The 25,070-nt window shown below is 50.5% G+C and overlaps 1 protein-coding gene across 1 annotated transcript in view; it reads left to right on the top strand.

Annotated features, from left to right (window-relative positions):
- The window catches only part of LOC112620927 (myosin-16), a 70,738-nt gene that overhangs the window by 20,325 nt on the left and 25,343 nt on the right, over window positions 1–25,070 (top strand). The window contains exons 12-23 of the mRNA XM_025379965.1: window positions 1,447–1,617; window positions 3,022–3,201; window positions 4,904–5,030; window positions 5,812–5,870; window positions 6,694–6,781; window positions 7,164–7,281; window positions 8,476–8,596; window positions 12,304–12,440; window positions 14,733–14,814; window positions 18,899–19,072; window positions 20,846–21,073; window positions 22,230–22,334. Of these exons, the coding sequence (XP_025235750.1) occupies window positions 1,447–1,617; window positions 3,022–3,201; window positions 4,904–5,030; window positions 5,812–5,870; window positions 6,694–6,781; window positions 7,164–7,281; window positions 8,476–8,596; window positions 12,304–12,440; window positions 14,733–14,814; window positions 18,899–19,072; window positions 20,846–21,073; window positions 22,230–22,334 (1,590 nt within the window). The remainder of the gene's footprint in view (window positions 1–1,446; window positions 1,618–3,021; window positions 3,202–4,903; window positions 5,031–5,811; window positions 5,871–6,693; window positions 6,782–7,163; window positions 7,282–8,475; window positions 8,597–12,303; window positions 12,441–14,732; window positions 14,815–18,898; window positions 19,073–20,845; window positions 21,074–22,229; window positions 22,335–25,070) is intronic.

Below are 25,070 nucleotides of genomic sequence, written 5' to 3'. Positions count from 1 at the left end.
TGACTTTTGGACTCTAGAAATTTCCAGCTTCATTTGTATGGTTCCAAGTCATAAAGAATGGTGTGAACTTTAAGGATGGGATGAGTGGTGTGCTGAAGCCAGCCTGTACTGGCTAACAAGATTGTGTTATTTTCAGGAATTCTGTGAGCCAGTTGACATCATGTTGATAGCTTGAAATTAGCCATGGCTTGAATATTTACACCATGGAAATTGGCAAACACTATAAATCAGGGGTTTGGTTTTTAAGAAGAGCTGATTTATCAGCTCACCACATAAAAAAAAAAAAAAAAAAAGCTTGTAAACCCCTTTTATTAGTCCATTTTCAAACTGCTATAAAGAACTACCTGAGACTGGGTAATTTATAAAGAAGAGAGGCTTAATTGACTCACAGTTCTGCATGGCTGCGGAGGCCTCAGGAAACTTACAATCACGGTGAAAGGCAAAGCAGAAGCAGACACGTCTTACATGGTGGCAGGAGAGAGAGAGCAAGGCAGGAGGTGCCAAATACTTTTAAACCATCAGATCTCATGAGAACTCCCTTGCTATCACGAGAACAGCATGAGGGAAATCTGACCCTATGATCCAATGTGGGGATTACAATTTGAGATGAGATTTGGGTGGGGACATAGAGCCAAACCATATCACCCCTTAAACTCCTTCATCTTACAGATGAGGAGGAGAAAAACTACAGAGAAAAAGACAAACTGCCCTCAGGCATACGGGGTTCAGATCCATAGAGCATTTCGAGTGATTTCCATCCCTGGAAAGAAAATGGTTCTTTCTTCAATGATTTCTATTCAGACTGGGGCCGCATGCAGTGGCTCATGTCTGTAATCCCAGCACTTTGGGAGGCAGAGGTGGGAGGATCACTTGAGCCCAGGAGTTTGAGACCAGCCTGGGCAACAGGGTGAGACCTCATCTCTTTTTTTATTTTTATTTGTGTTTTTTGTTTTGTTTTGTTTTGTTTTTGAGACAGAGCTTCACACTTTTTGCCCAGGCTAGAGTACAGTGGAGCCATCTCAGCCCACTGCAACCTCCGCCTCCTGGGTGCAAGTGATTCTCCCACCTCAGCCTTCCGAGTAGCTGGGATTAAAGGCATGTGCAACCATGCTCAGCTAATTTTGTATTTTTAGTAGAGACAGGGTTTTACCATCTACCTGTCTACCATCCAGGGCTGAAGTCTGGTTGCCTGGATTTTGGGTCTGAACATCATACTGTGTGGCCGGAGGCATGTGTTAAACCACTTTGTGCCTCTGTAGAGGAGGGAACAGAGAGCTGCTTCTCATAGGGTGCTAAATGGCCATTGTTAGGCACTTAGGGCAGTGCCTGACACTAGTGGGCCCTCTGCAAAGTTTTGTGTTGCTTTTGGTCACTTCATTCAATCCTAGGAGAGGCTCTCTCTGTGCCTGTGCTGACACCCCTCTTTCTGCCCTCCTGCCACCACAGTTCAACAGCTTTGAGCAGCTGTGCATCAACTTCACCAACGAGAAGCTGCAGCAGTTCTTCAACCACCACATGTTCGTGCTGGAGCAGGAGGAGTACAAGAGGGAAGGCATCGAGTGGGTCTTCATCGACTTTGGCCTCGACCTGCAGGCCTGCATCGACCTCCTGGAAAAGGTGACTTGCTTCTCAAAGGAGGGGCTTGGAGAGAGGCCAGGGCCAAAGGATGTCACTGGCACATGCAGGGAGGTGGCACTTGGCTTCAGGGAAGTCAGTGACACCACTGATGACCTTCCTTGGTATGACCTCTAGCTCCCCATCTGCAAAATGGGTACTGAAGTGACTGCAATGACTACTGTTCATTGGGCTATTGTATGCCACCATTCACTGGATCATCACAACCTATTGTATGTGGGGGAGGGGATACTTTCATTACACCCATTTCACAGATGGGAACATTGAGGCACAGAGAAGGGAACTCGCTTGTCCAAGGTCCCACAACCTGTGAGTGGCAGAGTCAGACTCTGACCCAGGCAATACAATAGTTTCGCCTATAACCACATCCACATGGAAGGTCTCAGCAAATAGTCCCCTTCAAGAATGTGTATTGTGGGCCGGGCGCGGTGGCTCAAGCCTGTAATCCCAGCACTTTGGGAGGCCGAGACGGGCGGATCACGAGGTCAGGAGATCGAGACCATCCTGGCTAACACAGTGAAACCCCATCTTTACTAAAAAATACAAAAAACTAGCCGGGCGAGGTGGCGGGCGCCTGTAGTCCCAGCTACTCGGGAGGCTGAGGCAGGAGAATGGCGTAAACCCGGGAGGCGGAGCTTGCAGTGAGCTGAGATCTGGCCACTGCACTCCAGCCTGGGCCACAGAGCGAGACTCTGTCTCAAAAAAAAAAAAGAATGTTTATTGTGGCCAGGCATGGTGGCTCATGCCTGTAATCCCAGCACTTTGGGAGGCCAAGGCAGGTGGATCACCTGAGGTCAGGAGTTTTGAGACCAGGCCTGGCCAACATGGTAAAACCTCATCTCTAATACAAAAATTAGCTGGGTGTGGTGGCGGGTACCTGTAATCCCAGCTACTTGGGAGGCTGAGGCAGGAGAATCACTTGAACCTGGAGGCGGAGGTTGCAGTGAGCCGAGCTCGCGCCACTGCACTCCAGCCTGGGTGACAGAGCGAGACTCTGTCTCAAAACAAATAAATTAAATTAAAAAAAAAAGCAAAGAGCACAGGTGGCATTGACGTCCCCATTTTTCAGAAGGCCAAGCTTGCCAGGGGCCACTGTTTAGTGGGATTAGCATTTGGGAAGCTATCTGGTCCCTTCAGATCTCAGTCTTCCCTTCTGTTGGACTCGATGAATTCAGCCTCTTTCAAGTCTTAATGGCCATTGTGTTTAATGACAAGGCCACAGAGCACCAGGCACTGTTTCCAGATGTCACTGCACAGAGTCCTGCTTCCTGGATGGCCACGTGGGTGTCTGATGCATCTCTACACTGGCCCTGGGCTCAGTGCCAGTTTGACCTCTTTTGGGACCTGCAACCTCCTCTAACATCACCCTGTTCCCTTCCCTCCCAGCCCATGGGCATCTTCTCCATCTTGGAGGAACAGTGTGTCTTCCCCAAAGCCACCGATGCCACATTCAAGGCAGCCCTGTATGACAATCACCTGGGCAAGTCCAGCAACTTCCTGAAGCCCAAGGGGGGCAAGGGCAAGGGGCCCGAGGCCCACTTCGAGCTCGTTCACTACGCAGGCACCGTGAGTACTGGCCTCAGGGTCCCTCTGTGTTTCGGGTCCCAGCTGGCTGCCATCACTGCCACTATTGTAGGTACATGCTGACATACCTCTCCAGACACGTCCCGCTTCCACTAGCACAACCATGGTATAACAGGGTGATCAGCCAATTGAAATGAGTGCCGCTCACACCTCCTCATCACTTCTCTAAAGGAGATATCCACTGGGGAGCAGCTATCAGACCTGTCCAGGCCACACCCTGCCCAGGCCCATCAGACTTGTCCGGGCCCTTGGTTTGACAGCTGAAGTTCAGTCTTGGCCAGAAATGACAATACTTGCAAAAAGAACAAAAAAGAATAAACAACAAAAAAATTCCACAAGCCCATTAATTACTCCCAACTGATAACTTGGCTATCTGACAGCTTGTAGCCACCAAACCAACAAGGTGACATTTATAGAGTGGTTTTTTCACTCGTGACAAACTTAGTCCTTGGGAAGTGGGGAAATTAAGTGCAGCCAGGACTCAGGTTGCATTTGCATAATTAATACGGGAGGTGACATTCGTCCTGCCAGCTTATGAGAATGCATTTGGTTTCCTCGGGATTTTATTATCGCTGTAAGTGCCAATGTTCCTGTTACCCACAGAGGTTGCTGAGCCTCCATGGGCTTGACTGCCACGAAACAGCAGCCTTAAGACGGAGCTGTCGGGAAAGTCATGATGGCATTGGGCATCAGGGCCAAGGTTTTATGATACCATCAACCATAACCGTAATGCCAATTGCTTGTAAAATGGATTTGGCCGATACTTGGAGCAAACAGCAGGCTTGGGACCAAATTGCAGCTCTCCATCCCCTCTTCCCACACTGAACTGAGAAGAGTTCCTTATTTATAGCAATGGAACATTCAAAGTCAAGTGGGACCTGTGCATTTCCAAGAAGGCCCTAAAATAAGGCACAGAGATGACAAATGTCTTTGTGCTGCACAGGAGATGGCAAGCCCAGAAGTTCTGGCATCTCCTCTACTTACCTCACTTCTCTGTGCTCAATGGAAGGACCTGAAAGACTCCTTCCTCCTTACCCTTGCAATGGGGACCATGTGGCAAGATGGGAAGCAGAAATTAGTGGATGTCCAATTACCTGGATATATGCAGTCCCCAGTGCTGGATGGATGGAGCCCCCTTTCCACCAGCCAATGACCCTACAGTGGTATAAGAGAATGTGCATGCTCCCCTAGCAAGAAGAGACCCTACAGTGTTTCAAGAGGGGCTGCATGCTTCCAAGCGAAGAGATTTCTTCATGTAGCTCATGATTCTACAGCCACGGTCAGTCACTGACAGCAAACCACTAGGCAGAAAAAGACCCAAGGGTCAGGGAGGGTCAGTGTGGCCAGCAGAGTAAGCTGTGCAAGAGAAGGTCACACAGTCCAGGAGAGAGTAGCAGGGGAGTCTGGGTTTATGTGCAAAGCTCAGAGTTGGGGTATCCTAGATGGGCAAACTGCAAACGCCCAAGAAGGTAGATGATGGAGCCTCCAACTCAGATGGGGCTTCAGGGGCATCCCAGGACACAAGGCAAGTTATCAGGACAAGAACTGGAGCCCCAGGACATGGGAGTGAAATTTGGTCCTGGGAGTTGAGAACGGGAGAGAGCTGTAAGAGGGGCTCTAGCTGTGGCACCTGAAAGGGGGAGGCTGGATCTCAAAGTTATGCACTCGTGTTTGCCCTCTCCAGGTGGGATATAACATCACAGGCTGGCTGGAGAAGAACAAAGACCCCCTGAATGAAACAGTGGTGGGCTTGTTCCAGAAATCGACTGTGGCAATCCTGGCCCTTCTCTTCAAAGAAGAGGAGGCTGCAGGTAGGGCTGACCCTTTGTTGTGTCCAGTCTCCCTGTGCTGATGCCATTTTGTGGCCAAAATGGAAAGAAGGAACCAAAACTCTTTGATTCAACTCTTGTGGAATGAGTGAGAGAGTGAACCAATGAATGAATGAATGAAAAGTGGCTGAGATAGGCCATGGATGATACTGCAAAAGAGGCATGTAGAGGCAACCTGGGAGCTTCCAATGACTGACCTGATTGCTGGGCACACCTCGCCTCTAGGTGGATGGATACTGCTTTGGAAAAGTTGACACCCAGATGTTCTGGGTTTCTTTCCTGTTTCCCTCTCCCTTGTCAGAAGCAAATGCCAAACTCAGCCCTGCCTCCCAATCAATAGAGGTCATGGAGCTCACAGAGTAATGCCCTGGTGGATGCTGCCCCACCCCATAGGGTTGCCAATTAGTGGGGCCAGAAACACCAGTCTCCCTGGTCTCACTACCAAAGTGCACCTTCTCCCGTGGTCTATGGGTGCTTCTTCCTCCCCAGGCAATGGGAGCTGTTTGTCACCTTGCACCAGAAATCACAAAAGGCTGCACCCTCCCAAGAAGCACAGCAGCTCTTTTGACAATTACGCTGTAGCCAGCCCATTTGACCACTCCCTGGTAGATCTCATTTTCCTCATGTGAGGGTCCCCCTTATCCAGCCCCAAGATAAGCCGTTTTGAATCCAAAGAATGGGTGTGCTTTGGTGCAGCGTGCTTAATGAGGCTGCCTTTCTCCACACTGGGTACTGACGTGAAACGTGCTTGTCCCTTCCTCAGCTGGAAGCAAGAAGCAGAAGAGAGGCTCCTCCTTCATGACAGTCTCCAACTTCTACAGGGTAAGCAGGGGTGCCCCCAACCCTCCCTTTCAATCTTGGGTGGTCTGGCTGCTGCTTCATGACCTGGGGCAGCCTGATTTCATTTCTCTGTCTATGATCACCTCTTTACCTGGAGGGGTCTGTTTCCTTCTGAAGAGGCCACAGAATCAAAGGACCATTGGGCAGAAGAGAGCTTTACAGAAGGCCCAGTCCAACTATATCATTTTTGGATTTAAACCTGGAGAGTAAAGGGATTTGTGCAGTGTGACCACGCGAGATAGCAATGCCCAAGATCTTGTGTCCTAGAGATGGCTGGCAGGTCTTGGGCTGGCTACAACTTCCATGAAGTTTGGGCATTACCTTCCAAAGTGCAGTCTACAAGGAGAGGTTGCACAAAGCAAGATGTCAACACTTTTCAAGAATCAGGCTGTCCCAAGGCAGAGTAGGCCACCTCATTGGAGATATCCAAGCAGAGGAGGAGGGAGCATCCATTAGGGAAGTTAACAGTGGACAGGGCTTTGCCCACATAGACCCTACAGTTCCTCCTGGTACTGAGATTCTACAATGAACCAGCTCTTAATCTGGAGGGGCCCCACTTCTTACAAACCACGGCCCCTTGAGCAAGTCATTGGACCTTGAGAGCGGTGCTGCCCAACGGCACTTTCTGCAATGATGAACTGTTCTCTTCTGCACTGCCCAATATGGTAGCCACTAACCACATGTGGCTGAGTTTTAATTCAGTTTTAAGTGAATAAATTCTAAATAAAATACCTCTCCTGGGTGCAGATGTCCTGCAACATCAATGCAAAGTTTCACTCACTCGTTCTCTGTCCTCCAACCCCAGGAGCAGCTGAACAAGCTGATGACCACCCTCCATAGCACCGCACCCCATTTTGTCCGCTGTATTGTCCCCAATGAGTTTAAGCAATCGGGTATGTTGTGGGGTCACGGCTCCCTGCTGGAAGTCCTGAGGTTCTATGAAGTTAGTTTTCATTCCAAATTAAGTCCACCTTTCATCACCAAGGCTGATGGGGGCAAAACAAGGCTCAGAGAGAAATCTCAACAATGGGTCATCCAAGAATCATATTCTAGCTGCTTTATAAAGCAGAATAGTGCCCAACCAGCTAGAAATCAAACTCAGGGGAGCTTTTGGGCATTGGTCAAATGGTGGGGGACCTGGGGCCTCCAGGACAGTGACAGGAGAAGCCTGGGGATGATGGCACAGATGCTCAGTTCAGCTTCCTTGAGTGGCCAGGACTGGCCTGTCCCACCCCAGAGGAGGGATTCTCCATCTTGCACCCTCCCCCTTGGCAGGTGTGGTGGATGCCCACCTGATCATGCACCAGCTAGCTTGCAATGGTGTCCTGGAAGGCATCCGAATCTGCAGGAAGGGCTTCCCAAACAGGCTGCAGTACCCGGAGTTCAAACAGAGGTGAGTGATGTCTCCCTCAGTGCAAGGCTTAGATGCCCAGGAGTCGACCAACTGATAAGTCACATCCCACTGCAGCAGACACAATGGTGCTCTGTCAATACCACCTCACTGTCAGTCACTACCTTAGTACACACTGGCCCAAATTTCAGATGAGATTGGGTATGTTCAGGGAGGTATGGCCATAGATGCTGGCCCAAATTTCAACTACCAGCCCTTGCATTTCTTGGCTGCTGGATGCTTCTTTACCCCTCCTTGGCAAGCTGTCCTGGGAATTAATGCCTCCCTGGAAGGAGCCCTCAATCAGTGACTGAGGAGAGCTGGTGTATAAATACCTCAGCTCCCTCACCCTTCAGGTAGCTAAGTCTGAGACATTTTCCACACATGTGCTCAGATAGCAGTGTGTTGGTAAATGTTTAACAAGGGCTCCCAGGTCCAAAAAAAGAAGCCCTGATTGCTAGTGTCTGCCCATTTCCTTGGTGTAAATACTCGCGCTGTGGCTCCCAGTGATCCCAAGCACCATTAAGCTTTGGTTGCTTGTTGTGCTAACTGCCTCCATAACGTGCTTTTCATTGGCTTTCTGCCCATTCCCCACTCTGCCACTTTCCAGGTAAACTACTTGCACTTGAATTCTTACCTCAGGGCTTCTGGAGGAACACTGGGTAACTAATACCTCCACCTTAGAAATGATCTTCTTCTACCTTCTCTAACTTCCTAGAACATAAGACCACAGATTGATGGATCAGGAAAAGTCACTAGAGGTCACCTTATCCAAGCCCCTCTGAAGTCCCCAGTTGGGGACTTTTGTGTCCAAGATCACAAAGAGGGCTGCTCACAGGTCAGGATAAAAAATAAATAAATAAAAAATAAATTTTTTATAAAAGCTGTTTTCTGATATCTGAGTCAATGCCCTTTTCTCAACTTCTGCCTCTATCAGGAAGGGATTTTGGTGTCTTCATTTCTAGAAACAGCTTCTCCCTATACCCCCAACCCACACCAATGTCCACTCCCAAGCTAGAGCCCTTATTCCAGAGCCTCCTATTGATCTCATCTCTCTGCCTCCCTGGGGCATCTGTCAAACAAGTCTAGTGCCTGTCCAAAGTCCATCCCAAAGACCAGCAGATAACCGCATGAACATGTTTTATGTGCTGTCGGCTTGGGCACAGTGATGACTGTCAATCATCTCTGTCCTGCCAGGTACCAAGTGCTGAACCCCAACGTGATTCCCCAGGGGTTCGTGGACAACAAAAAGGCCTCAGAGCTGCTTCTTGCAGCCATTGACCTGGATGCAAACGAATACAAAATTGGACACACCAAGGTAGGGTCTGGTGGGCGGTCTCCCCCTACACACCTCCCTCAGCCTTTTCCCAAGAAGGTGGGCTTTGGGGTATGGATTCCACCTGGTCACTGACCAATGGCCTGCTTTGGGCAAGTCTGCCAGTTGCTGAGAGCATCAGTTTCCTGAAAAATCAGGGTTGATCATGCAAGTCTCATAGAATTTGGGGAGATTAGAGGCAACATGCATAGAACCCAGTTCAGCTCAGAGGGGAAGTCAATCATGGTAGAATATTTCTTAGAACCCTATGCTTTGTTTTGTTTGAGACAGGGTCTTCCTGGAGTACAGTGGTACAATCATAGCTCACTACAACCTGGAACTCCCAGGCTCAAGTGATCCTCCTGCCTCAGCCTCCCAAGTAGCTGGGACTTAAGGCATACACCATCACACCCAGTTAATGTTTTAAGTTATTTGTAGAGATGGGGTCTCACTCTGTTGCCCAGGCTGGTCTCAAACTCCTGGGCTCAAGCAATCCTCCTGCCTCAGCCTCCCAAAGCTCTGGGATTACAGGCATAAGCCACTGCACCTGGCCTCAGCCCTGAGTTTCCAAGAATAAAAAGGGCCAATCAGAATCAAGGTCCCGGATCTGACCCATGGGGAAGTTTGCTTGGGCGGAACCTGGACAACGAAGCACTGTAAGCCCAGCTCTGAGCCGGCGGCTGAGTCGGGACTGACTCAGACAGAGCAGCCTCCTGCTCCTGACTCATGGGGCCTGAGTTGCCCTGGGTCTATCCCATTTCCTGGCCCTGCAGCATCCTGGTGGGGTTGTAAAGGCTGGCCAGGCCAGTGGTGCCAGATGTCCTTCCATAGACGCCCCACCTGCCCCCCACCAACAGACTGCACCCCAACATGATCGCCCCGTGACACAGGAGATTCACTGGCTTTGTAGTCAGGAGAGCCGGGCTCAAAGCCTACCTCTGAGCTGCCTGGAGCAGATCATTTCTCCTTCCAAGTTCTCAAGCATGACGCAGGCTTGGCATGAGAGCTTCCAGCATGCCTGTGCCTCTAATGCATCTGGTCACTCAGCAAACACTTATGGTGCGCCTACTGTGTGCCAGGCACGGTTCCAGGCTCTAGGGACACACAGTGAAGAGAACAGAACGAGTCCCTCACTCCCTGGAGCTTGCTTTATAACACTGTGTGTGTGGAATTGTAACACTGCCCTAGAACCTGCCGGAACTGTTTGTTTTGGCCTCCTTCACAATTAAGATGTGCTGTAAATAGCTCGATTGACTTGCGGGGGACACTCGAGGTTTGGAGACAGGATCGTTGAATACTTGAGCTGGAAAGAATCTTAGAAACCAGCAGGCCCCTCCTTTCCCCACCCACCCTTGACAGATGGGGAACTTAAGAAAGCCTGGAGAGGGGGTGGAGATGGCATGCCCAACTTCACAGAACGAGGCGGGACACAGCTAGTCGGCATCGGGCCCACTGGCGCCGGTCGTGTGGCCAGGGAAGCCGGAGCTGGTATCTCAGAATCTGGCACAGCTCAGAATCTGGCCCATTTACCACCTGGCCAAACAGACAGCATCCTGCTGTTGTACAAGGGTTGCATGAGGCACGTCAGTTCCAGGGGAAGGCCCAGGGCTGCTGGGGACAGCTTTGCTCCCTGAGGACTAGGCAGACCGGCAGCAGGAGCAGAACAAAGAACAGGATGGTTCTGACTGCAAATGGTGTTCCTACGTTTGGAGGTGGCTCAGGTGGGCCCCACCCCCAGCCACATGCTTGTTTCAAAGACCAAACCTCAACGCCAATTAATTTTGAAATATCAGGAAACGTTTTATGACATCAAGCCCGATTTCTCTACCTTGCGATGTCCAGCTCCTTGGGGGCCTTTTAGGGGGCAGAGAGCATTCTTCCTCATCTTTTGCCCACAGTGGCTCAGCTGGGTGCTGTCCTCCCTGGCCCCGTGTGGCATCTTGGGCTCCTGCAGCTCAGAGGTCCCAGGGGCCCTGCAGGCGGCATTCTCCCCAGATAGGAGAGGAGGCCTAGGTCCCCCAAAGGGATAGTGACTTAACCACAGTCAGACACACAGCACATCCAAGGCAGGCTAAGGCCAGAATGCAGGTCTCCTGGCACCTTCTCTCCTTCTAAAAGTTTCTATTATGTCCTATTTGAAGCCTGTAAAAAGGTGTTACATTATGAAACATAATAATAAAACCAGCACCCTGTGAACCCACTGAAAAGCCCAGAATGTCAACCTTACATGTCTTTCCTCCCCCACCCGCTTCCCACCCCCAGGAGTAACCCTGTCTTGAATTCTGACATGAACCATTCTTTTTTTTTTTTTCTTAAGAGACATGGCCTTGCTCTGTCGCCCAGGCTGGAGTGCAATGACATGATCACAGCTCACTGCAGCTTCAAACTGCTGGGCTCAAGCGATTCTCCCACCTCAGCCTCCCGAGTAGCTGGGACTACGGGTGCACACCTCCACACCTGGCTAATTTTTGTATTTTTTATAGAGATGCGGTCTCAGTATGTTGCCAAGGCTATTCTCCAACTCCTGGGTTCAAGCGATCCTCCCACCTTGGCCTCCCAAAGCGTTGGGATTACAGGCAGAAGCCACACCACCTGGCTCATTTCGTTACCTTTCAAAAATAGCTTGAGCACATATGCCTGCAGGTCGTGCTTGGTTTTGAGCTTCATGGAAGTATCATACTTGACACACCCTCTGTGACATTCCTCCATGACGTGCTTTTATCGCTTCGCCATGTTTCTAAGCTTCATCCTCACTGGTAGGTGACATTGTCACTGCCACACGGTACTGCAGTGCTGCTGTGAACATCCTTGCTCATGGTCCTGTGCAGGAGTTTCTCTAGAACAAAGTTCTCAACCTTGGCTATACATTAGACTCATCTGGGGAGTTTTTTTTGTTTGTTTGTTTGTTTTTTTGAGACGGAATCTCACTCTGTTTCCCAGGCTAGAGTGCAGTGGCACTGTCTTGGCTCACTGCAACCTGTGCCTCCCGGGTTCAAGTGATTCTCCTGCCTCAGCCTCCCAAGTAGCTGGGATTACAGGCACCTGCCAGCACGCCTGGCTAATTTTTTGTATTTTTAATAGAGATGGGGTTTCACCATGTTGGCCAGGCTGGTCTCGAACTCCTGATCTCATGATCTGCCCTCCTTGGCCTCCCAAGGCACTGGGATTACAGGTGTGAGTCATCGTGTCTGGCCTGGGGGGATTTTTAAAACATCAATAGGCGGGGCATGGTGGCTTATGTCTATAATTCCTGCCTTTTGGGAGGCTGAGGTAGGAAGGTCACTTGAGTCCAGGAGTTCAAGGCCAGCCTGGGCAACGTAGCCAGACTTCATCTCAGAAAAAAATTTTTTTAATTAGCTGGACATGGTGGCACATGCCTGTAATCCCAGTACTTTGGGAGGCCCAGTCTGGATACCATATCTCTACAATAATAATAATAAATTTAGCCAGGCATGGTGGCATGTGCCTGTAGTTTCAGCTACTCGGGAGACTGAGATGGGAGGATTGCTTAAGCTCGGCAGGTCGAGGCTGCAGTGATCCATAGTGACACCACTGCACTCCAGCCTGGATGAGAGAGAGAGATCCTTTCTCAAAAACAAAAAGAAAACAAACAACAAAAAACAAAAACCCTTCTTTGATTTAAAGCTCCCCCAAGTGGCTGCCATTGGTGACAGCCGGGCTTTTTCAAAGACATGCCGTCTTTCCCCCAGGTGTTCTTCCGTGCGGGCATCCTGGCCAAGCTTGAGGACATGAGGGACGAGCGTCTGGCCAAGATCATGACGATGCTGCAGTGTCGCCTCCGGGGCTTCCTCATGAGGGTGGAGTTCAAGAAGATGCTGGAACGAAGGTAGCACTCACAAACACCGACACAAAGGCCCAGAGGAGCCACACGTACTCAGGGCCAGCTCCACTAGCCACACCGCGTGGTAGGCAAGGAGTGGATGCCAACATCTTTGATGGCACAAAGAACCCCGTGTGGCTGGCCAGGTGTGGTGGTTCATGCCTGTAATCCCAGCACATTGGGAGGCCAAGGTGGGAGGATAACCTGAGGTCAGGAGTTCGAGACCAGCCTGGCCAACATGGTGAAACCCCCGTCTCTACAAAAAATACAAAAATTAGCTGGGCATGGTGGTGGGTGCCTACAATTCCAGCTACTTGGGAGGTTGAGGCAGGAGAATCGCCTGAACCCGGGAGGCGGAGGTTGCAGTGAACCAAGATCGTGCCATTGCACTCTAGCCTGGGTGACAGAAACAAAACTCTGTCTCAAAAAAAAAAAAAAAAAAAAAAAAAAAAGGAGCCCTGTCTCTCAGATCCCTGTCTCTCAGAGCTGCTGCAACCAAGTTCACACACTGGGTGGTTTCAAATGACAGGAATTTTGTAAACTTTTTTTACTGATACCTAATAGATATGCATATTTTGGGTTGTATGTGATAACTTGATACATTCATATAACAAAATCAGGATAACTGGGATATCCATCGCCTTAAATTTTATTTTTGAGGGGGGATGGGGTCTTGCTCTGTGGCCCAGGCTGGAATACAGTGGTGTGATCATAGCTCACGGCAGCCTCAACCTCTTGGGCTTGATCTTCCCACCTCAGCCTCCTGAGTAGCTAGGACTACAGGTGCACAGTACCACACCTGGCTAATTTTTTTTTTTTTTTTTGGTAGAGACAAGGTCTCCCTATGTTGCCCAGGCTCATCTATGAGCCCAAACTCCTGGGCTCAAGCAATCCACCTGCCTCAGCTTCTCAAAGTGTTGCGATTATAGGCGTGAACCACTGCACCCAGCCCGTCTTCCCTCTTTTTATATGGACACCAGTCATTGAATTAGGGTCCACCTTACTCCAGTATGACCACCTCATCTTAACTAGTTACATTTGCTGAGACCCTATTCCCAAACAAGGTTCCCTTCCTAGGTATTGGCGGTTAGGACTTCAACATATCCTTTCAGAGGACACAGCTTAACCCCTAACAGGAAACAACTAATATAAACCCTCTCTTTACAGTTTCAAGTCACTTTCACAGCCTTCCTCTTACTTGATTCACGTAATGATGCTGTGAGAGGGGCATGGTAGGGCCAGCACCCCCACTTTACAGATGTGGAAACTGAGGTCTGAGAGGTTAAGGAACTGGGACAGGTTCATGCAGAGCCAGGATTAGAACTCAGCAATTCTCACTCCACATACCTGCTCTTCGAATCATGTTTTTCAGCCATCTCCCTAACCTGGTAATTTAAAAATGACCGGGTCCAGCCAGGTCTGGTAGCTCATACCTGTAATCCCAGCACTTTGAGAAGCCAAGGTGGGAGATCACTTGAGCTCAGGAGTTTGAGACCAGCCTGGGCAACAGTAGATAGGGAGACCCCATCTCTACAAAAAAAAAAAAAAAAGATAGCGGGTGGTGGTGCATGCCTGTAGTCCCAGCTACTTTGGAGGCTGAGGCAGGAGGATCGCTTGAACCAGGGAGTACAAAGTTCCAGTAAGCCATAATTGCACCATTGCCCTCAGCCTGGGCAACAGAGTGAGACCCTGTCTCAAAAACAAAAACAAAAACAAAAAGTTAGGTCCATCCCAGATGACCTGTGATTCACTCTATTTCTTTGTGGCCATAGAATTAGTAATGAATTCCTGTTCCCATCAGCAGGCCACCTGCAGCCCTGGACTGAAGGCAGGGACATCAGTTAGCGGCTGATGTGAGGGATCTTGGCCTGATTCAGCCTAGGGCCTTGGTGCACAGGAGGTCCTCAATAAATGGCAGTTGAATGAAGCTGCAGGGAATAAGACATGGGTGGATTCCAGCATCTTTGCAGATCCGTGGGATTCAGAGACTAATGGGTGATTTCTGGTGGAGGAGGGAAAATGCAGGAGTCTATGACTGGTCTGTCTCAGCCTTGTGCCATCTGGGAGGGACCTGGTTCCATCAGGTTTCACTTCAGTTCCTTTATTGTGCTGCTAAGCTCTGACCCCAACGTGAATCTCCCCGCCCCAGACCACATGGGCAATGCTGGGTCTTGAGAAGGCACTTTGGTGTCTGTACAAGATCTGCTGGCTTCTATTTCCAGGCCCTGCTCCTTCCCCAGGGAAGCCAGGTCCTAACACCTTCATTGTAACCCATTCAACCCTGGATTCTTTTCACAGAATGGGCCTGAAAGTCATTCAGCGGAATGTGCGCAAGTTCCTGCAGCTCCGTTTCTGGGGCTGGTGGAAGCTGTATAACAAGGTGAGGGCCAAGGGGCCAGGCCAGTGGGGACTGCTGCTGCCTGTGGGCTGGGGCAGGGCTCAATCCTGGACGGAGGTGCCCCTCAGGAGAGGCTGCAAGAACAGTTTGAAAATGAGGGCGCCTTAGAGACAAAATCTAGCCTCTGTCCAGACAGGGACTAATTCCTCCCTAAGAAAAATCATGGGGCCAGGCACAGTGGCTCACATCTGTAATCCCAGCCCTTTGGGAGGCTGAGGCAGGAGGATTGCTTGAGGCCAGGAGTTTGAGACCAGCCTGGGCAACACAGTGAGACCCCATTTCAAAAGAAAAGAAAGGAAGAGAGAGAGGAAAGGAAGAGAAAGAGGAAAGGAAGGGAGAGAGGAAAGGAAGAGAGAGAGGAAAGGAAGGGAGAGAGGAAAGGAAGAGAGAGAGGAAAGGAAGGGAGAGAGGAAAGGAAGAGAGAGAGGAAAGGAAGGGAGAGAAGAAAGGAAGGGAGAGGAGAGGAAGTGTCTTTCTGCCTTCCATCTCATCCCTCAAAATAAAATCCACTTGAGATAGAGAGTGCCATACCACCCCCACCAAAAAAAGTGAGCTTGATTATTGACTCCTTGCCCCTGGGCATGTTGAGGCATCTTCAGCTCCAGTGAGTTCTTGGTTTAAAGCTGGAGGAACCTCGGGAAATAAGGTCTGACCTCTCATCTCCTGTTCTTCTGAAACAGCAGTGAGTGTGGTAAGCGAGTCAGCCAGCCGGTAGGACCCACAGAAGTCCCAAGCAGCCAGGCCACCCTCAACCAAGGCAGGAGGCCACCAGCCATGGCACTGCACGTGGGCCCACACCTGTGCTGGGGCCACCATTAAGAGGGAACACGTCCCTGGGCACCAGAGGAGGGAGTCAGGCACCAGGCAGCTGTGTTCAGGAGAAAGGAGGACCCACAGAGGGTGGGGACAGGCTCTGAGTCATCTCGGGTGGCCCTGAGTCCTCCAAAGCTCACAAGGAAGTTTCTTTACACTCCTGTCAAAGAACCGGCTAACAATCAGCACCCACCACAAACGGAAAGGGAGGAATAGTAAGTTCTGCTTTCCCAAATGTATCCACACACAAGCTGGCCCTGGAGGACCTGGGATTGGAGAGGAATCTAGAAGAGCATGTCTCAAAGGCCAGGTGTTGCAGGTGCTGCCTGGCTTTCTCCACCTGTTCCATGACTCACCTTTCTTTACATTCATTCACTTTTTTTTTTTTTTTTTTTTGAGACGGAGTCTCACTCTGTCACCTAGGCTGGAGTGCAGTGGCACAATCTCGGCTCACTGCAAACTCCGCCTCCAGGGTTCAAGTTATTTTCCTGCCTCAGCCTCCTATCTGGGATTACAAGCATCTGCCACCATACCTGGCTAATTTTTGTATTTTTAGTAGAGACAGGGTTTTACCATGTTGGCCAGGCCGGTCTCAAACTCCTGACCTCGGGTGATCTGCCTGCTTTGGCCTCCCAAAGTGCTGCTGGGATTACAGATGTGAGTCACTGCACCTGGCCTCGCTTTTCTATTTTGGAAAAAAAAAAAAAAATTCAGACAGGGTCTGACTCTGTTGCCCAGGCTGGAGTACAGTGATGCAATCATAGCTCACTGCAGCCTCAAACTCCTGGGCTCAAGCAATTCTTCCACCTCAGCCTCCCAAATAGCTGGGACTATAGGTGTGTGCCACCATGCCCAGCTAATTTTTAATTTTTGTTGTTGAAGAGACAGAGTCTTGCTATGTTGCCCAGGCTGGTCTCAAACTCCTGGCCTCAAGCAATCCTCCCACCTCGCCCTCCCAAATGGCTGAGATTACAGGTGCACAGCGCCTACCCAGCTCATTTTTCAACTTTTTGTAGAGAGAGGGTCTTGCTACATTACCCCAGCCAGTTTTGAACTCCTGACCTCAAGTGATACTCCCCAGCCTCCTGGAATTACAGGTGTAAGCCACTGTTCCCAGCCACAAATTTTACTTTAAAAGGAAACTTTGCAGTCTTACCTGCTTTAACCTCATCCTAAGCAAAGATTATCCACAAAATTGTGGATTTGAGGAGTTCTTTTTCATTTTTTAAATTACCTATTAAAGTAACTATTTCACAACTCAAATCAAAGGGTGTCTATGCTTGAATGCATCTCACCAGATCCCTTGGTATACAATTAGACTCTGGGAAGACCCAGGCCAATGGCCTTTAAGGTTCCTTCTGAGCAAGACATGGTAGCAACAGCTGTGAACTCCCCTGCTTGTTACTAATTAGACCTGACAGAGCAAGGTCCTGTTCTAATTAGTTGTTGTCGTTGAGACAAAATCTTGCTCTGTTGCTCAGGCTGGAGTGCAGTGGCACGATCTGGCTCACTGCAACCTCTGCCTCCCGGGTTCAAGCGATTCTCCTGCCTCAGCCTCCTGAGTAGCTGGGACTATAGGCACCCACCACCACACCTAATTTTTTTGTATATTTAGTAGACACGGGATTTCACCATGTTGGCCTGGCTGGTCTTGAACTCCTGACCTCAGGAGATCCGCCCGCCTCAGCCTCCCAAAGTGCTGGGATTACAGGCATGAACCATCGCGCCTGGCCTTTTTATTTTTATTTATTTTTTATTTTTTTAATCCTCTCCTCTTAGTATTCTAACTAAGTTCTAATCTTATTTAACAAAGCCGGATAGGCTGGGTCAATGAAAAAACACTTGTAGTAGGTTTCCATTGAATAAAAAGTGCTACACAGCAGCAAGGTATAGTGGTTACTGCAACCTTTTCATGCCAGCTTTGCCACTGTGACATTTCAGATTCTCAACAGCCAGGCTGGCAATGAACGAGGTTTATCTGTTATCTTTCAAAAGGGGCGCAGGCTGTCCCTCCTCCCAAATCCGTGTTTAGGTCATTTTCCCTCCTGGGAAATGTATCTATTGACTATGTATCTATTGTATCTATGGTATAATGTTTCTGTGGTTCCCAGGGGATCTGCCCCACCAGCTCTGCTAGGTGTTTTAGGAACCCTCAAGGGATGGGAGGGAGGTCTTTGAGGGGCTTGCAGATGCAGGGCAGAATACGGGTGGTGGGACTGGATGGAGCCTGCTGCTCCAGTGCAGGTGAGAAGGGTCAAGTGCACAGAGAGGTCCCGGTGGGTGTTGCGGGTGCAGAGTAGGAGCAAATGCTCCTGGCTAAATGGCAAAGAAGGCCCAGCCCTATAGACACAGGGGCAGGGTCACCGGCCAGGGTGGGAAGTGTCAGCCCTCCTCCTCCACACAGTGCAGGGGGAGGGCAGGGGCTACATTGTGGAAAGCCTGCAAGGCCAAGTCGAGAGGTAGGACTTCATGTTAGAGAGAAGATGAAATAAGTGAGAGACAGAGAGAGAGAGAGAGAAAGAGTAAGAGACAGAGAGAGAGATACACACATAGAGAAAAACAAAGAGAACTGCACAGAAAATGAGAGAGAGAGAAACAAAGAGAGAGACGGCACAACAGAGAGACAGGCAGAGAGAGAGACAAAGATAGAGACAGCATGAGACAGAGAAAGAGACACAGAGAAAGAGAGACAGGGAGAGAGAAAAACAGAGAGGGAGCAGAGCAACAGAGAGAGACTGAGAAGAGAGGCAGAGATAGGAATGGCATGAGAAAGACAGACACAGAGAGAGAGAGAAACAGTGGGTGAGAGAGAGACAGCAAACTGAGACAGACAGAGACAGAAACTGAGAGCGCCAGAGAGTGGGAGGATTCAGTAGGGAAGGAAGGAGGGAGGGGATCCCAAGGCTGTGATTTCACCGGGGCTCCTGGTGTCTACACAACATGCAGAACAGATGTAAGCCATGGGGCACCCAGATGCTGAGGATACCTGACTCCATGTCACTCAGGATTAAAGAGCATCCTAAGAATTGTCCTAGGTGAGGATGGGCCTTCTCTGTTGAGGCCAGGGATGCTTTACACAAGTTCAGCCTGGTGGCGTCTGTGGAGAGGGACCCCACCCCAGAGTTACAGCAAAGCTGCTTCCCACCACAGTGGTGCCGTGAGGTCACACCTGAGGCAGAGACTCCACCGCCCTCCGTCTACCCCCAGGCAAAGCCCATTCTCCTAACGCTCTTTGGTGTTGCTCATTGCCCAGGTCAAGCCGCTCCTGAATGTGGCTCGGCAAGAGGAGGAGATGAAGGCCAAGGAGGAGGAGCTCAGGCAAGCCATGGCCAAGACCCAGGAGCTGGTAAACAAAGTCAAGGAACTGGAGGAGAAGACAGCCACGCTCAGCCAGGAGAAGAATGACCTCACCATTCAGCTGCAGGCTGTACGTGGGGTCGCTGGGGAGAAGGGTGGGGAACCCAGTACAGCCTTGACCCTGGGAGGGAGGGAGGGCGAGCTCTTTTGAAAATCCGTGTCCCTCCAGACCACGGGAAATTCTCCAGCATACAAGGTCACCCTCGACCCAACTACCAAAAGGTCTCCATCCAATTTTTGTGTGTGTGTGTGTCAGAGAGAGAGAGAGAGAGAGAGAGAGAGAGAGAGAGAGACAGACAGACAGACAGACAGGGACAGGGTCTTGCTCTGTTGCCCAGGTTGGAATGAGGTGGCTTGATCACAGCTCACAGCAGCCTCCATCTCCTGGACACAAGTGATCCTCCCACCTCAGCCTCCCAAGTAGCTGGGACTATACCACCACGCCCAGCCAATTTTTTGTATTTTTTGTAGAGACAGGGTCTCACTGTTGCCCAGGCTGCTCTCAAACTCCCAGCCTCAAGTGATCCTCCCATTTCGGCCTCCCAAAGAGCTGGGATTACAGGTGTGAGCCCTTGTGCCTGGTCTCCATCAAATTCTTATTTGCACACAGCAGCAGGCTGGGCATACACAGCTACAGGACCTGCCTGCAGGGAAAGTCCAGGGATGGTGGCCACGAGATGGGGTGAGAACAGCGTCCCCTGGAGTCAGGGCTGGGCTCTGCCCTACGAACTTGGCAATTTACCCTCTCCAAGCCTCCTTTTCCTCACCTGTCCAGGGAAACACAGCAGGGAAGAATAAACGATGTCATTTCTGAAGGATGCCTGCTAAATGTCCCGTGGTGAATTCACTGCTGGGGTCCTTCTGGTTTGCAAAGTTTTTCCTATTCCTTCCCTGATTTGACTCTCACCACCCCCCTGTTAAGACACCCGATTTTCACGTGCGTCATACAGGGTAGAAAAACTCAGTTTGGCAGACATTTAGAGATTTGATCAAAGTCCCAGGCCCCTTAGTAGAAAACCCAGGCCTGGAAGGGGCCCAGTTCCATCTTCAGTCCTCCCTGCTCTGCCACGGCTGTCTCTGCAGCCATGAGTATGTGTGGCACTTGCATTTTCTTTTCACCGTCCCCAAAGGCCTCCAACATCATTTCTCAGTATCCTCTTCAGACCCCTGAGAAGTTGCTTGAACTGATATCCCCATTTTGTTTGTGGAGGCTGAGGCTGGGCAAGACTAAAGTGATGGAAGAATCCTCCTGGGCCAGGTGCAATGGTTCATGCTCGTAAACCCAACACTCTGGGAGGCCAAGGCAGGAGGAATGCTTGAGCCCAGGAATTCCAGACCAGCCTGGGCAACATAGTGAAACCCCATCTCTACAAAAAAGTTTAAAAATTAGCTGAGTGTGGTGGTACATCTGTAGTCCCAGCTACTCAGGAGGCTGAAGTGGGAGGATTGCTTAAGCCTAGAAGGTCGAGACTGCAGTGAGCCATGATTGTGCCACTGCACCCCAGCCTGGGTGACAGAGCGAGACCCTGTTTCAAAAATAAAAATAAAAAACTTAGCTGGGCATTGCAGTGTGTACCTGTAGCCTCAGCTACTTGGAAGGATGAGGTGGGAGGATTGCTTGAGCCCAGGAGGTCAAGACTGCAGTGAGCTGTGATCACACCACTGCACTCCAGCCTGAACAACAAAGCAAAACCCTGACTCAAAAAAAAAACAAAAAAACAAAAAAAAGGAGCTCAGAGATAGCCCAGCCCCTTGTCCAACCCCCAGGACACATTTGTTCAGCTCAAGGCTCTGTGGTCTTTGCCTGGACCCTGCCTGCCACTGGGGCTCTTTCTCCCAACAGGAGCAAGAGAACCTGATGGATGCAGAGGAGCGCCTGACACAGATGATGAAGACCAAGATGGATCTGGAGAGCCAGATCTCAGACATGCAGGAGCGGCTGGAGGAGGAAGAGGGCACAGCGGCCTCGCTGAGTGCTGCCAAGCGCAAGCTGGAGGGGGAGCTGAGTGACCTGAAGCGGGACCTGGAGGGCCTGGAAACCACACTGGCCAAGACAGAGAAGGAGAAGCAGGTGAGGAGAGGCCAGGGCCCTGCCACGCTTTTCTCAGGCCACCGTCAGGGGCCATACCTGAAGCCCCTATGGTGGCTACGCCCAGTGCCCTGACCACTGACCATATGCGGCGTTTTTTTGGTTTTTTTTTTGTTTCTTTGAGCTTTTTTGTTTGTTTTGAGACAGAGTCTCGCTCTCACTCTGTCACCCAGGCTGGAGTGCAATGGTGCGATCTCGGCTCACTGCAACCTCCCCCTCCCGGGTTCCAGTGATTCTCATACCTCCGCCTCCTAAGTAGCTGGAACTACAGGTGTGGCGCCACCATGCCCAGCTAATTTTTGTATTTTTAGTGGAGACAGGGTTTTGCCATGTTGGCCAGACTCATCTTGAACACCTGACCTCAGGGTGATCTGCCCGCCTTGGCCTCCCAAAGTGCTGGGATTACAGGCATGAGCCACCGTACCCAGCCCACATGGGGCTATTGTCACATCCATTGATTTACAACTTAAAATGCAATTCCTCGGTTGCACAAGCCACATTACAGGTGCTCAGCAGCCATGTGCGGTAAGTGTCACTGCATGGGACAGCAAAGGCAGAGAACATGACCGTTACTACAGACAGGTCTGCTGGGCCGGGCAGCTGACTAAGGGGACTGAGAGGTGTTCCCATCACTTTGAAGTGTCTACCTTCAGCTGTTGAATTTCTGCCCAAACAAGCAGTTGCTGCCCCTCTGAGCAGCTCCCTGGGGGAAGCCCTGGCTCCTGATGCCATCTGGCCGGCCCCTGGGCCCAAGGGCCCTACCTGCTATTGCAGGTAGGTGGGGTTCTCCAGCAGGGTAAGCGGGGGCTCTGCCTAAACTTGAGCTTCTCCTGCTCTGCTGCACACACAAACCACCAGGGATACTGTCAGGTGCAGACTCTGGCGGGCCCAGCGGAGTCCGAGAGTCTGTATTTCTAGCATGCTCCTAGGGGATGCCACTGCTGACATCCGGGGACCATGCTTTGAGAAGCCAAGGTTCTTGCTGCTCCCCTTCACCCCCACGGTTCTGACTTGTTTGGTCTGAGACATGCCCTGGGCACTGGCATTTCTGAAGCTCCCAGGAGACTCAAGAGTACACCCAAGCTGAGGATTCCCTCCAGCTTTAAGGCTCTACCTCTCTCCCTGCCCTGGTTTCTAGGCCCTGGATCACAAGGTCCGTACCCTGACCGGGGACCTCTCGCTCCGTGAAGACTCCATCGCCAAGCTCCAGAAGGAGAAGAGGGCCCTGGAGGAGCTGTACCAGGTAGGTTTCCCTTGCGTCTTCCTCGGCCCAGCAGCTGGAGCTTGGCACAGTGTGCTTTCCATTGGACATTGGAGCCCCGAGTTCAAATCCTGGCCCTGCTGCCCCCTCAGCTTGGAGCCTTAGGAAAGTTAAGGAATTCTTCATATATCTCGGTTTCAAGAGTGACATGGGTGTGGCCCCCTTTTACTGCCTTCCTTCCAAGTTTGTTATAAGTGGGGTGACAATATAATTTGTCTTCCAAACTAGGACAGTTTTGAGAGCAAGAGGGGGAGCTATTAACAATTATGAATCAACTAGGCATGGCAGCTCACATCTTTAATCCCAGCACTTTGGGAGGCTGAGGCAGGAGGATCCCCTCAGTTTAGGAGTTTGAGACCAGCCCGGGCAACATGGCAAAACTTCCATCTCTACAAAAAATTACAAAAATTAGCCAGGTCTGGTGGCATGCACCTGTAGTCCCAGCTATTCAGGAGGCTGAGGCAGGAGGATAACTTGAGCCCAGGAGTTGCAGGTTGCAGTGAGCCAAGATTGCGCCATTTCTCTCCAGCCTGGGTGACAGCGAGACTCTGTCTCAAAACAAACAAACAACAAAACAATTATGAGTTAGGTTGGGCCCATGCACACCGGAGAAAGTATGCTCACCGGAGTGGTAGGGATGGAGTGGGGTGTATGGAAGTGCCCCGTGAGCTCAAAAGCCCCAGCAAAGCCTAAGACACTGTGGCAACAACAGGTCATGAGCTCTTGAGGCCATGGGGAGACCCACCGACTTTCCCAGGGCCACTGTCACAGGCTCAGGCTCCTGAATGCAGAGTCGGCTCTGACCGGCCACCAGTGCTGACCTCCAGAGAAACAGGAGCAAAGAGCCGGACAGTGGACCCCTCGTCCCTGTGTTTGCTGACACTGTGAATCCACATGTCCCCTGAGTGCCTCTCCCTGCTGCCTCAGGAACTGCCGCCCTTGCCCTGTGATTTTCAAGCATATCAGACCCAGAGCCTCCTTTCATAACAAACACAGTCGATGAGTGTTATTCACACTGGTTATGTTTTTGTTGTTCTGAGACTGAGGCTCGCTCTGCCACCCAGGCTGGAGTTCAGTGGTGTGGTCTCGGCTCACTGCAACCTCTGCCTCCCAGGTTCAAGTGATTCCCCTGCCTCAGCCTCCCGAGTAGCTGGGATTACAGGCACGCGCCACCGTGCCCAGCTAATTTTTTGTATTTTTAGTAGAGATGGGGGTTTCACCATATCGGCCGGGCTGGTCTCGAACTCCTGACCTCAAATGATCCTCCCACCTGAGCCTCCCAAAGTGCTGGGATTACAGGCGTGAGCCACCGCACCTGGCCTCACAGCGGTTATGTTCTGTAAAGTTGCCATAAACACTGAATTAACCAATAATAATTCAATACTGAATTAGCAAATATGAACCACTGCTCCTGGGGAAAATACAGGGTTAGACTCTTACAAGCCTCTGGTCATAATACTTTTTTTTTTTTTTTTTTTTTTTGAGACATGGTCTGACTCTGTCACCAAGGCTGGAGTGCAGTGGTACAATCACAGCTCACTGTAGCCTTGACTTCCCAGGCTCAGGCGATCCTCCCACCTCAGCCTCCTGAGTAACCGGGATTATAGGCACGTACCACTGCACCCCGCAAATTTTTGTTTCTTCGTTTTTGAGACAGAGCCTCGCACTGTCACCTGAGCTGGAGTGCAGTGGCGCCATTTTGGCTCATTGCAACCTCGGCCTCCCAGGTTCAAGCGATTCTCCTGCCTCAGCCTCCCGAGTAGCTGGGATTACAGGTGCATGCCACAATGCCTGGCTAATTTTTTTGTGTTTTTAGTAGAGACGGGCTTTCACTATGTTGGCCAAGCTGGTCTCAAACTCCTGACCTCGTGATCCACCTGCCTCAGTCTCCCAAAGTGCTGGGATTATAGGTGTGAGCCACCACGCCCAGCCAATTTTTGTATTTCGTGTAGGGTTTCATCATGTTGCCCAGGCTGGTCTTGAATTCCTGGGCTCAAGTCATCCTCCCGCCTCGGCCTCCCAAAGTGCTGGGATTGCAGGCATGAGCCACCGCATGCCCCACCAACATTTTCATCAATCTATCAATACATAATGCATGCAATTATGGTCAATACATTACTTTGTTATGTATGTCTTATTTAAATTGTTGATTCGTTCACACTGAACTTAGGGCCAGCAGCACTATACCTGGCATCTGAATGAAGCTTCTCTCACACACATCACAGCCCTCTTGCACTTAGGGACACTCAACAGCCCTTCAGCACTGTGCTTGGGGGTCATTTTAAGCAGCAAAACCCCCCATAAAAAAAAAAAAGTAAAAAAAGCCATGGCATTAAATACAGCATAAAAATGACATTTGTTTACAGTATGAGGCTGAAACAAAAAGGCAGAGTGTCACTTTGTTCAACCTCAGCAGAGAATGTGCGCATCAAAGTTTCTCCCCACCCCACATGCGTGTTTGCAAATAACCATGAGAAAGTGTTGCGAGTAGTGATTTTGGATTGCAAATATGTTTTGGGGAGTGGGTAAATGGACAAATAGAGAATCTACAAATAGGCCGGGCACTGTGGCCCATGCCTGTAATCTCAGCACTTTGGGAAGCTGAGGCGGGCAGATCACCTGAGGTCAGGAGTTTGAGACCAGCCTGGCCAACATGGTGAAACCCTGTCTCTACTAAAAATACAAAAATTAGCCAGGTGTGGTGGCGCACAGCTGTAG

Source organism: Theropithecus gelada, chromosome 3 (genome assembly GCF_003255815.1).
Source record: "Theropithecus gelada isolate Dixy chromosome 3, Tgel_1.0, whole genome shotgun sequence".
Classification (NCBI taxonomy): domain Eukaryota; kingdom Metazoa; phylum Chordata; class Mammalia; order Primates; family Cercopithecidae; genus Theropithecus; species Theropithecus gelada.
The sequence above is the reverse complement of the archived record's forward strand: the minus strand, read 5'-3'. Positions and strand labels throughout refer to the sequence as shown.